The sequence below is a fragment of the Lotus japonicus genome, chromosome 4, assembly GCF_012489685.1.
Source record: "Lotus japonicus ecotype B-129 chromosome 4, LjGifu_v1.2".
Taxonomy (NCBI): domain Eukaryota; kingdom Viridiplantae; phylum Streptophyta; class Magnoliopsida; order Fabales; family Fabaceae; genus Lotus; species Lotus japonicus.
Window position 1 is genome coordinate 6,401,375 of NC_080044.1, and position 14,200 is coordinate 6,415,574.

Sequence of the window (14,200 nt, forward strand, 5' to 3'; positions counted from 1 at the left end):
TATTCATCCAAAGCTAAACTACTCTCTGTTTGGTAGAGAAGAGAGAGATAGGGAAGATAGAGTAGAGAAGAAAGAAGTGAGTAGAGAGAAATAGGTGAGAAATAGAGTAGATTTATTGAGTTGTTTGATATGGTAGAGATAAAGAAGAGAGATGAGAAATAATAAGGTGGGAGAGAGATAAAAAATTAAGTTTTGATTAAAAAATCATATTAAAATACAAAAAATGAAAAGTTGACTGTCATATGCAAATAGTGGTGGTTTAAACCGCCACTAATTACCAGAAACGAAAAAAAAAAAAGTCATCCCCCATCTCTTCGCAATTTGCGAAGAGATTGAAAAGGAGAAAAATCTCACCCTCAATCTCTCTCTTCCCTGCCATTAATGCTAGCCAAACAAGGTAACTTCACTCATCTCTCTTCTATCTCTCTCTCTTACATCTCCCTCTCTTCTATCTCACCTTTAACAAACAAAGCATAAGAGATGATAGTAGAAATTAAGTTCACGACTCTCTAGTATGTGAGTGAGATTTTTAAGGAGAATCAAGTAGAGAAAAACTTTTTTTAAACGGTTGAAAAGTAGAAGTCATTTAGAATACTTGTAAGGAAAAGTCCTAAGAATACCTGTCATGAGAAGTCCTGCAGAATCTTTGAGAAGGAGGAGTCCTTCTTAATACCTGAGAAAGATGAGTTCTTGATAATACTTGAGAAGGAGAAGTACTTGTGAAATAAGAATTCCTTGGTAATACCTGGCTAAGTAAAAATCTTGGTGGATATCAAGGACTGAAAGTAGTCCAGGTTTGCGCGGAACCAAGATAAAAATTATGTGTATTCCTCCTCTCTTACTTTACCTCTTTGTTATTTGCTACAGCATTTTTGGCTTTTTGCCGCGGACAGAAAACCGCGGCATAATGCGAAAAAACTGTGGTCAAAAGCATATGCCACGGTTTGGCCGCGGTTTCCGTGTCGCAGTGTATGTGGCCGTGGCCAAGCTCAAGTGCCACGGTTTTGTCATGTTTAAGCCACGGTCTTCCCAAAGACTTAAGGCCGCGGTTAGCTTTATACCACAAATGTGAAGCCGTGGCTATACATCTTTCAGCCACGGTTTCATCGTGCCAGGTAGGGCCACGGTTGTATTTTAGGCCGCAGTTTACTAACCGTTGTCACATGCCACGGTTTTTAACATTACATCCTTCTACCCCATGAGACCTTTCCAAAATTAAGCATTGAAATACCACACGTATACATAACCAAAGCCTCTTTTTTTATTGATAAGCCAAAATGTATATAAACTAGAATACAAGGGGTACTCTAACCCACAATACAAAAAACAGAAAAAGCACTGAAGAGTTTAAGTAAATATGAAATAAAAAAGGGGCCTAAGGCAAAACCCATAACCGAAGCCACAACATAGCAAAGGGAACTGCGAACCTCCAAGCCACCACTTTCATAGAACAGCCTCCCAACATGCATACTTTCAGCACCTCATACAGGACCCGAAACAGAGAAACATATAAGGCTCCTAAAACAGCCACTTGATCAAGTCTAATGGAGGCAAAGCTCTGTTCCCCACCCCTTGAATCAACTATAAAGACCCAAAAAAGAGCAAAGACAAAGCAACAATCCAATGAAACTGAAGGCATTATGGGTAAGAAACGATAAAACAACATCTTACTTCAAAGTGAAAAGGCTAGTATGTAGAAAATTCAAGTCTTAATAGCCTCTAGTATTTATAATTTCTTGTAGGTTGATACTAAGATGTGAAGTTCTCATTGAAGTAACCAATCCACATAACAGCTTCTTAAATAAAGTAAATATACTAAAAGAAATTGATGCATACATAGTGGATTAGTGGGAGGAAGAAGTACCTATAACACTAAGAACATAAATCCTATTAGGCAAAAGAATTTTCATATCATTAAAAGATCTTAAGAACTGATCAAACATTTTGGTCCATATTTTAACTTAAAATAAGAATTCATGAGAAAAAAGGTTGAATACATCAGGATTTAAAGATGGAAGTTGGACAGTAAAAGTCAATAAATCAACAATTGGTATAAGTAGTTATTTAATTAGGATAGTGTTCTTACTTGGAAAAGGTATTTGAAGTTCTATATCTGAACTCTGCTTTTAATTAAGGGCAATGACTCAACTTTTCCATTCGAAGGGTCTGTAACTTTGAATCAAACAAATGAGAATTTTGTTAAGGCTGATAAAGAGATATTGTGAATGAGAAACCATTAACCAGCTAATGAAACAGAAGCCTAAATTTTCAGTTGATTGCAGAATATTAGTGAGCAATAAGTATCATACATTCATACTATCACTTCTACATTTCTACACTTCTACACGTCTCAAATGAAAAATGTGAATAACAAGTATTAAGCTTATTTCACAAACAACCAAATTGACAATGTCTAATGCTCTGTAATAAGAAATCTCTGGCTGAGTCAAGAAGTGGGAATACCTTAGTTGGATGTGCTACAAACTGTCCAAAGAAGAAACCTTTCTTCTCAAAAAACTTGTACATTTTAATAGCTTGTCTGCCAATCACAAAACAGAACAAGATGAAGTTATAAAAATAACATAAAACAAAATAAATAAACACACACACATAAAAAGCAAACATGTTACTTCACAAATTAGTACTCACGAACATAGCAGTTAACAACCCTATCATTAGTCCTTTGTCATTAGGGAATTTAGCACGGACATATTAATAACATTGAGTAGCAAAATCTGTTGATCAAATAAACAAAACTTAGTCAACAACCAAAGACATGTAAAATCAATCAAACTTTGACTCAAAGGTCTAGCTAGTCCAATCTCAATTTCACTTTTCAAAACACTGCATGTAATAACATCCCATGCAAAAAGCAACCAAAATTAAAACATTATTGAGAAAAGTTTTAATTAGAATAGTAATTTTCAATGAAATTCTTTTAAACAATTCATAGCAGATCTCCATTGGTGAAATATCTGCAAAATGATTCCATTTGACATGACAAAGCTTATTCTTTTATTTAGTAAACTAAACATGACATCACGAACTAATAACTTTGACCACACCAAAAAATAAAGGATACAAGTGATGCAGAATTATAAAGCTACCAGCTTTACAAAAATTAAAGAATTGGCTATGTAAATGTAAGAGAACCATAATTATATTTATATACTAAGTTTATGCAAAGAGCATTGTTCATAGATGACCAGTTCATATACGGTATACCAATCTTATCCGGGAAATAAGTAAGCACATATTCAAATACATATTCTAACAAGACCAAAAGGACTAGATGACTACAACCATCTAAGTTATTTTATTCCAATCAGTACATTTCTTAAAATTCCCAATGCGGCAATGCCCATCAACATAACAAGATGTGCCAAATGAACCTGCGAATTGGGAACAAATTATCACAAATTGAAGGAATTGGGTTAATTAGACACAAACAAAAACTAAAACTTACCAGCTATGGGAGGATATTTCTTCAATTATGTCACAACAAAAATAGAAGCTTGTATCCCAAGAAGCATCTTATACCCATTTGAGCTCTTTCTCACCACCGAAACCAAAATTGCAACATTTCTGTTATGAATCGATTTGGAAAGAAAGAGGCTGATGAATTTTATATTCATCCCTAAATAAAAGACTTCCAAACCCGTAAATCCCTTGTGCAACCAAAATCCCTAAATCACTTGGTCTAACCCCAAATTACCTCATATCGACAAAGCGGTGCGAAGGAAGCATTGGTATGTGTGACCTCTGGTTGTCGAGGTTGTTCCAGAGAGGCACAATAATCGGTGGAGGTTGCGGTGTTTCGTTGATTTCGTCCTCATCTTGGGTGCTGCCGCTGCGTCAGTTCCTCTCCTGTGTGATGGTTGTTATCGAACAGAAGGGGGGGGGGGAGAAGAAGGAAGATGATCCACAATGGAGCTAGGGCACAAGGGTTCAATTCAATGTGTATATCGACTCTGTGTTTATGGTTGTTATCTCTAGTTTTTTGTTTATGGCTTTTTTTAAGAAAAAATAATATTTGAGCTGTGAAAATTTAAAAGATAAAACGCGGCTAACACTAAAAAATTCCACGGTTTGAAACACTGGCCATAAAACTTCCACAATTCCACAGCCGTGGTTTAAAATTTCAAGTCCACGGTTTATTATGTTTTTGCTTAAGATTTTTTCAAAACTGTCTACAGTTATGAAACCGTGGCACATAGTACCTTTCGGCCTCAGTTTTTTATCCGTTGAAAAATATAGTGTGGTCTAAAGTGAAAAATGTTGTAGTACTCCCTCCGGTCCTATTTATAAGCAACAAAAAAAAATTCACATAGTTTAAGAAATATAGTTAAACTAGATAAAATGCATTAAATTTGTCTTAAATCAAAATAAACTTCCAAAATTACCCTTTGTTATTAGTGTTGGAAAGTGGGAAAGAGAGAAAATAATTAATGAGACACATTTTACAAGTTAGAATTAATAAGGGCATCATTGGAAAAAATTAATTAATATAGCTCAAACTTTCATTTGGTTCTTATAAGAAGGACCAAGATTTTTCTTCTCTTTCATGCTTATAAATAGGACCGGAGGGAGTAGCTCTTTTGTATTCGCTTACTTTAACAAAGGGGATTTAAAACAAGATTTTAAAGAACTAATCTTTATTTGAGAGAAGTTTTTAAAGACATGATTCAATACCGCCCTCTTGTGCGCGTGTTTATTTTCAAAAAGTGCAACAATCATGTATAAAATTATGTGGAAAAAAGGGTTGGTATATGTCATGCATTTTAGACGTGCGTCAAATAGTGATATTCAAACACCCAATCCTAATTGGTATTTATTCGATCGTAATATGAGGGTGGCCATATTCAATGACCCAATCCAACTGGGAATTTTCGCTGTAAATTTATTGAATGCCAAATCAGGAAACCAAACAAGTGAATGTATGTTTCCTGACAAAGAGATGTCACAAAGTAGTAGGCTCTCAAGGTTGGTCAAGGAACCCATTGATTTAGGAATTTTCACGACTTACCTTATTTCCCTCCTATTTCACATGAAGCAGTTAACAATAATCATATTGACCAAAACCAAAATTATTGATCACTCCAGTAACAATGTATTCATTTAGCTTGCAACGTACAATCACATAAATTGTTTAGATAGTAATAAATAGCTTATTTTAAAGTTACAAATTCTTAATTAGTACATCAGGTTATATTTTTTTAGAAAGCTGAATTTATTTTCAAGATAAAAATATTACAAACGAAGCAGTAGGCTTGAAAGTTTAAGAAACCTTCTGCTAGAAAGTAGAACAGATAAGGCATAGTACATAAAAAAGAAACTAGAGCTACCACAATACAGCAGGACAGAAAACAGAAAAGAAAGACAGGATTTAGAGCAATCTTCCAGCAGCAAGTATATATACCTTAAGATCATCATGATCCATCTTGAGTCACAAACTCCATTCACTTGAGCTGAGAATAATCCCAAAAACTATAGTTGAAGCCTGGAAATAAAAAAAACCCAAAAGTTAGATGAAATTAAATCACGATGAAAATAAGAAATGTTATAAATAATTTTCGGCAATACATGCTATGAAAATCTTGAAAACATATATTGACATTCAGGTCCGAAGGATATATGGCATGAGCAAATAATTAAGCAACACATACAAATTCTAGATTTTTACAACTTTTAGTCATGCATACTCTTTTTCCCACTTACTAGGAGTATACTTCAGCTGTGATGATTCACTTTGAAAATCACCTTTAGGATGACCTTTGTTTTTAAAGATCATTTCTTAGGAGGTTTAATTTTCTTTCTAGATGTAACTTATCATTTGGTTACATAAGTTTTTTTTTTTGAAAACCATTTGGTTACATAAGTTAATCCTTTCTTTAATTATAGTCATATTACAACCATATTTCTAGTGCAAACTAAACTATATATATTATATATATATATATCATTTTTATTTTCATTCAAATGTACATGAAAATATTTTCATGTAGAGATAATTCATTTTATTTTCTTTACATTATTCATATATTAAAATTAATTGTACTAAAGTTTGTCTCCAATTACATCTCATTCATTCTATTCCGAATGAACGTATGTATAGAAAATATTAAACAAGTTGCTCTCTCGTTTTTCCGCTCTCTGCTTGTTGTGTCTCTCAATGTCGAGATGGGGCTATGTTTTTATTGGGTTTATGTGACTTCTTTTGATCTTTGGATCTCGTCGCTGCATCCCGATCCTCGATGGAGTCCCCCTCTCGGTGGTTGCATGATGCATGATCTAGGTCTCTAGTTTTTGGGTCTCTTTGCTTTAATTTGGGTTGTTATTTGCTGATGGGTTTTGCGAGTTTGGAGGTGTTTGTTTGGTTTTGGGCTGTGGGGTTTGGGTTTAGGCTGAGTTCTTGTATCTTTGGGACTTTTGTAGGCTTTAGATGGTTCTTTGTGAGGTGTTTGTTTTGTTTGGCGATCCATAGGTTGTTCGCAGCTTTTTCTGAACTTTAGGCATTTTATCTTTTATGGTGGATGGTTTTATTTAATCTATGTTGTAGATTGTAACTTATTGGAACATTGTACTTTATAATCTTTTTCAAGATTATATCTTATCTATATATCATTTCTCTTTTGAATAAAATTATTAAAAAACATACTATTATTGACGTCTAAATGTTGAATTACAATGTCATTCTTGTTTATGCAACAGAGTTATTCCACTAAATATAACAAGGGCCACTCTATATATATACCATGCATGATTTCCGCTATTAAGTCCTACATTTATAATTTTTTTAAAGTGAAGTTTGTTTTTGGTCAATTTTAAAGTGAAGATTATATATTATAGAAAAGAGAATTCAAATAAGGCCAAGAAATAATGCGGGGCACGACGTGGGTCTCGTGCACCACGCACGAAGCTTTTGTTTCGATAACTGCAAAAATCAAACAAAAGCTTACGAACCTGAACAAAAAGAAAAAAATGGGAAACAAGATCTAAACTGCAAAAATCAAACAAAAGCTTACGAACCTGAACAAAAAGAAAAAAATGGGAAACAAGATCTAAGAGCATCAGCAACAAAGAAACTTTGTGAGTTTCTTTATGACATGTCATCTGAAGTAAAGTTTCTAAGAGCATCAGCAACAAAGAAACTTTGTGAGTTTCTTTATGACATGTCATCTGAAGTAAAGTTTCTAAGAGCATCAGCAAGAAAGAAACTTTGTGAACTGTTGCAGAAAATTAAGTTTCTCCACGTGGCAAACAACTTTGCTCAAAGTTTCTCTTCTAAATTTAATGATTAAAAAATAAATAAAAAAGCAAATAAATAGGTAACTGGATTTACAAGAAAGTAGTGGGGTATATTGTGGGATCCATTTAAGAAACTTTTTAGAATTTCTGGATTGGAGTAAAAAGTGAGTAGAGTTTATTAAAGTGGTTTAAATGACGTGGCATTACCAAAATTTAAATTAGAAACTCTAATGAGTTTCTTGGATAATGATGCTCTAAATTGTTGCAGAAAATTAAGTTTCTCCACGTGGCAAGCAACTTTGCTCCAGAGAAACTTTGCTCCAGAGAAACTTTGCTCAAAGTTTCTCTTCTAAATTTAATGATTAAAAAATAAATAAAAAAACAAATAAAAAAGCAAATAAATAGGTAACTGGATTTACAAGAAAGTAGTGGGGTATATTGTGGGATCCATTTAAGAAACTTTTTAGAATTTCTGGATTGGAGTAAAAAGTGAGTAGAGTTTATTAAAGTGGTTTAAATGACGTGGCATTACCAAAATTTAAATTAGAAACTCTAATGAGTTTCTTGGATAATGATGCTCTAATATAGATTTAATAGAGCAAAGTCACACCCTATATTGAGATCCTACATGATGTTCATTTTCTAGAAATTTTTACTTCTTCAATACTTACTACTATTTCTTTTCTTAGAGGGAAAGCCGGCAAGGTACTCACTCAGGTCTTTCTTACGGTTGCAGTCACTATTTTAAAAATCGGATTGGTCATTAAATGGGTGAACAACTAGTAACTAAATATATTTTTAACACTATATAATATTTTCAAATTGAATTTCAGCTTTTGACACATGATGTACTCAAAATATATCTCTTTTCCCTAATAAAAATTTCTTTAAAATAACCGTTAAGATTACAACACAAAAACCCTCACGTGACTCCCTCACCATGTTTCCTCCTCCTTCATCTTCGATGTTTTCCCCTTTCCTTTTTTCTACTGTTCTGAATCTTATTGACAAAAATTAAGAATTCTGATTTTCAAGAATTAAAGCAAGGAAATTTTAGAAAGGTACAAAATTGATCTTTATTAAACCTTGCACCTGGGATTGAATCTTTGTCCTGTTAGAAGAAATCAAAATTTGAAGCAGCTTTAGATTCAATCCTATTATTTTGTGGCCCTTGTGATAGAATCATTGTGGAATTTAACTTTGAATTCCAAAAACTGTATGTTTCTCATTTGTGAAATTCTGGTGTACGAGAGGTGCCGTTATCATTGCTTGACGAAAACAAAAAGGTGAGGAAATGGGAAATGTAGAAGGAGGAAAGGAGGAAACAGGGTGAGAGAGTCACGTGAGGATTTTTTTTTTATAATCTTAACCGTTATTTTAAAATAAAATCAAGGGTTGAGATTTAGAGTCAGTTTTTTAATTTATTCTCGGAGTCAATGTATCCCTCCTAAAAAAATCAAAATTTAAATCGACATAACATAATATACAAAATTTCTAAGTTGCCATTATTTTAAGGCTTAATTCTCAAATTGGTCTCTATTTTTGCCTCGTCGTCTAATCTAAGTCCCTTATGAATTATTTTTTGTAAAAAGTCCTCTCAAATGCAAAACGTATGGAGCGAGTCATCGCCGGAGCTCCGGCGAGTGATGAAATGGTAGGATGACTGGATAAATGAAGCTGACATGGAATTGAAAAAAATTAAAAAAATATTACACATAAGAAATTTTTATTTTATTTAACAAAAATAAAAACAGTTAACAAAACTAGCCCTAAAATTTAATTAATCAAAACAATTAACAAACTAACCCTAAAAATAAAAACAAATCCACCAAAAGAGGTACTTCTTCCTTGGCTTTACGGTGGCTCGAATAGAGGTTTTGGTTGATGATGGGTCACAAGGAACTAGAACGAAGGGGACCGTGGTAGTGGTTTCGTGGTTTCCCCTTCGTTGGGGTTGCGCAACAGATCTTGGATTGATCGAAGGAGAAGGTTTAGCACAAAAATGGGGTTGAGGTCGAGGCGGTTAGACGGGCTTGTGGCAAGCTCGCGACCCAGATCGAAGAGAAGGAGGAAGAAACTCAGATCGAGGAGAGAAGGAAGAAACCCAGATCGAAGAGAAGAGGAAGCAAGCCAGAACGAAAAGAAGAGAGAAGGAAGAACCCAGAGCGGCCAGATCGAAGAGGGGGGGAAGAAACCTAAATCAAAGAGAAGAGGAAGCAAGTCAAATTGAAAAGAAAAAGAGGAAGCTTTGTTTTCATACCCTTTCTCGATTTTCAGGAACCTCTGTCTTCTGCTTCTTCATCTTCTCCTGGGATTTGTGAACTCAATTTCTTGGTGAGGGTGGGTTTCTGTGGTGGGTTGCGGGTGAGGGTGGTGTGGGTTGCGAGTGGGGGTGGGGATGGGTTTTTGGGGTGGGTTGCGATGAGTTCTAGGTGGGGGTGGGTTGCGGGTGAGGGAGGGTTGCGGGTGAGGGCATGGCCCAGTTGAAGAAGCTGGAACAAGAACAAGGAACTGTTGAAGGAGTTGATGAGGAAGAAGAAGAAACTGGAACAAGAAGATATCGATGGTTGGTTCTGATTTGGGGATTTTCGGGTTGATTTTGATTTAAGGGTTAATTTCATATTAAGGGAATTTGTTGGGTTTTAATTGGATATTGAAAAAGGGGATGAAGATGATGAGATGGAGAAGTTGAAGATGTTTGTGAGATGATGAAGAAGGAGATGAAAATGTTTTTATTTTCAGGGTTTAACTTTTTTTTTCTGGGTTTAACTTAACCATGGTTTTTTTGGGAGAATTAATTTTTTAATTTAATTTAATTTAATTTAATTTTCTTATGTGTAATTTTTTATTATTTTTTAATTCCATGTAGGCTTTATTGACATAGTCAGCGTTCCACTTCATCACTCGTCGGAGCTCCGGGCTCCGGCGAGACCTGCTCCAGACGATTTAAAAAAAAAGGATCTTTTTTAATAATTATTCCAGCGAGGGACCTAAGTCAGACGACGATACAAAAACAGGGACCAACTTGAGGATTCAGCCTTATTTTAATAAAGTGTTATTTTTATCAGATTAAATAAAAATTAAAATAGAAAAAGCTATTCTGACTAGTTTAAAATTGTTCAAATATCTAGTTTTGACTCTTTGCATTGATGATCGTTCTATATCAACTAATTTTTTTTCTTCAATATACTAATCGCATGATTAGTTAACATATGTTAATAAATTAAGTTAAATCGAATTTTAAATTGATATAAAATGATCATATTATATCTTATAAGATTAAAAATCAATAAAAACAAGAAAAAAACAATCCATGTTTGTGGATCCTTCTAACTTGTTTTAATTCGAATAAAAGTCTTTTTATTAGATTAAAATGTAAAGGGTTATCTAAATAACTCATGAGAGTCCCGAAATAATAGTTCAAGTGGTAAGAGCTAGATGACATGTGAGTTGGGTGGGGAGGTTCAGGGATCAATCCCTAGTGAGTGCAATTATCTTTCCGATGTAAAAAAAAAGACCCATGAATCACATTAAAGATAAGTGAGGGTTATAATTTTTATATTTTATTTATTAATTTATTTAAAAAAATCTTATTGGTCCATTGAGTTGTGGGTTAGTAATCTACATGGGTCATTTAGACAATCCGAAATGTGTAAGGGGTTGTCTTTTGGCTAATTTTTCACTAGATTTGACTAAGTTTGCTCAGTTCTAAGATTAGCTGATTTTTCTCTTCAAATATATTAGCCTTTTCAAAGTTTTGGATTACTCCAAAATAAAAAAGTTGCACTATCTGTCCATTTTTATATTAATAATGTTATTTTTCAATAACAAGTTGACAAAATTCATATTTTGATATGGGTATTCATTTGACGTTTACATGCAATATTGTGTATATTTACAAGAAAATATGTTACCAATATTTGCTCATAAAACATACCTGTGCAGCTTAAGGACCTTTATGGCGAAAGTGATTGATCTTTACGGCTATAACGACGTAAAGGGTGTCAAGAAAGCGAAAATAAGCATGTCTCCATTTCCCGATGAAGAGGAGGATGCCAAAAACCCCACAAAAAGCAGAAGCAAATCCAACTCCCACTCCAGTTTTGAAACTAGATTTAAATTCACTATCTTTGGACACCTTCATGGAGCCATTTGGTCTCTCTTGTTGTGCACATTTCTTTGGAAGAGGAGGTCCACAGAGTTCTGGATTGCCAATGTAACTTGATGCCTCAAAACTTTGTAGTTGTGTGCTGAGAGGAATTCTTCCATCGAAATTATTGTATGACAAATTCAAATGACTCAAGAAAGATATATTTGAGATACTTTGAGGGATTTCACCAGACAACAGGTTTCCTGAAAAGTCCAGAGATTCCAAAGACTTCATTTGTCCAACATTACTCGGTATCTTTCCCATCAAGTTATTGTGAGACAAGTTTAAGGACTGCAAGGCGATGAGATTAAATAGTTCTTGTGGGATGAATCCTGAAAGTTCATTATTTGAGAGGTCAACAATGCGAACAAGCTCAAAAGAGTTCCAAAAGTCCAAGCTTAGGCCCTTCACAAACAAATGTAGATCCTCCACGTATGACTTCACTCCAAAAGAAGCATCCCAAAGATAATAGTGACCGAGGTATAAGGTTTCATCGAGTGTATTAGCAACCATTGTTGTGATATTATTTATACACTTGGGTATTGGTCGAGAGAGTTTATTGTGTGCAAGATCCAACACTAGAAGATTGGAAAATTTGCAAATTTGTGGTGGAACACTTCCAGTGAAATTATTTGATCGTAATATGAGGGCAGCCATATTCAATGACCCAATCCAACTTGGTATTTTTCCTGTAAACTCATTGAATGCCAAATCAAGAAACCAAATATTGCAGTTTTCAAGTGAAGGTATCTTTCCTGACAAAGAGTTGTTACGAAGTAGTAGGCTCTCAAGGTTGGTCAAGGAACCCATTGAGTCAGGAATTTCACCACTTATATTATTTCCCTCCAAGTTCACATGAAGCAGAGATTGCCAATGCATCCAACAATTAGGGATTTCTCCAGATAAAAGATTGTATGACATGTCCAAAACTTCTAATTTTTGTTTCCCAGTCTTGTTCTGGCACAATAGGGGATATATAGGTCCTGAGAAACTATTGTCACCTATCTTGAAGATGATTGCTCGAGGAGACAAACGTGGCAACCTGCCTGTGAAGTTATTGGAGTTTAATTCAATTGTTGAGCCATTAAACAATGTGGTGGAAATATCTCCAGTGAGTAGGTTGTAGGACAAAAAGAGATTTTCAATTTGTGTTACAAAGCTCCAAAATTTGTCCTTGACATTGAATGAAAGGCCTGAGCCTGAAATGTCGAGAGTATAAAGGGATCTTTGTGTGTATAGCCATGAAGGAAACTCCGGACCCAACTTGCAATATCTCAGACTAATCGCCTCAAGCTGAAACGGAGGCTGCCAGTGGGTGCCAAAATTAAAAACAAAAGCAGATGACTCAAGTCCCAAACTCTTTAAGCTTGAAAGTTTGGTGAAACTTTGCTCAGACAGCTTGCCTGACAGGGAATTATATCCCAATTCTAAACTCTCTAACCTTGAAAGTTTCCCAAGAGCTGTTGGAAGACTATCATTCAAGTGATTATTGGCAAAATCTAAATATGTCAATGATGATAGATTTCCAATGGTGGTTGGAATGGGACCAGATAATAAGTTGTTAGAGAGATCAAGCTGCACTAAATTTTTGAATTGTCCAATCCACTCTAGAATAGATCCACTTAGACTATTATATTCCAAATACAAGTACATCAAATTTTGGAAATTCAACATTGGTGCAGGTATTTGGCCTCTCAGATTATTTGAGCTAAGGTCCAGATAAGCAATTCTACTGCTGAGGTTAAATAGCCATTTTGGAATCTCAGAATTAAAATGGTTGAAGGAAATATCAAGTATTCCAAGTGAAGTAATATTGACATACCCAAGAGAGGGATTCCCAGTGAGGTTACATTCTTTCAGCTTCAGCTCCGTGAGTGAAGGGAGAGTAGCCATCCATTGAAGCCAGAGAGTTTCTCTAGAGAGGTTTATTAAACTCAAGTCAAGATATATCAGAGAAGAAAAACGTGGAAGCCATCTAAGATTGTCCATGTAGAGGATACTATTGAATGATAAATCTAGGTAAACAAGATTAGTGAAATTTGTTGGAGATCCAAGGACAGATTCAAACTTGATGGCCTTAAAGTTATTGAAACTCAAGTCTAAGAAGCTGAGGAAATCAAGTTTCTGCAAGAGAGAAAAGTTTATTTCACCCCTTAAGAATTCAAGAGATACACCGTCACTGTTATCCAAAGGTACCAAGTGACGCCAAGAGAGTTGTAGCCCTGTGACTCTACCGGTGATGTTGTTACACTGAACACCTTTCCAGTTGCAGCAATCTTCTTCAATGGTCCAAGACAAGAGCAGATTCGAGGGATCTTTAATGCTTTGCTTAAACATTGAAAGCATGTGTTGATCTTTTCTATTGCAAAGAACATTAGTCACGTTCGTCTCGTGGCTCATGCACAAGTTGACTGTGATCGCCCATAGAAACCACAAGAAAACAATCACCATTCGTGGAGCAGAAGAAAACATGGTCGTGCAGGAATTGAGGAATAATAGCACTTGAAACACTGACCTTTAACTTCAGAATCTATCAAGTTTTTAGAATTGTACATTGAAGCCAATGGTGGTGGAGATATAAGCTATTTGACCCTAGCTATCCTCTACTAAGTCAAGTCAATTGTGCATGACCTATTGGTGGGATCCATGGACTACTACGTACATGGAACTAGGCAGAATCATGTGAACAACAATATATTAAGCTTTGCCAATAGTGGAAGAAAACAAATCTGATTTACAAAGTTAAAAGGTTTTTCTCAAAATTAATTTTAGTAAATAAGTAGTATATTGTAAATATTAAAT

General features: G+C 34.7%; 1 protein-coding gene across 1 annotated transcript; it reads right to left on the minus strand.

Annotated features, from left to right (window-relative positions):
• Positions 1 to 5,219: 5,219 nt before the first annotated feature.
• Positions 5,220 to 13,919, minus strand: LOC130710108 (receptor-like protein EIX2). Its single transcript, XM_057559262.1, has 2 exons — positions 11,186 to 13,919; positions 5,220 to 5,500 (listed from the first exon to the last, which is right to left on the minus strand). The coding sequence occupies exon 1, from the start codon at positions 13,868 to 13,870 to the stop codon at positions 11,195 to 11,197; it is 2,676 nt and encodes an 891-aa protein (XP_057415245.1). The 5' UTR covers positions 13,871 to 13,919; the 3' UTR covers positions 5,220 to 5,500; positions 11,186 to 11,194.
• Between the last annotated feature and the right edge of the window lie 281 nt (positions 13,920 to 14,200).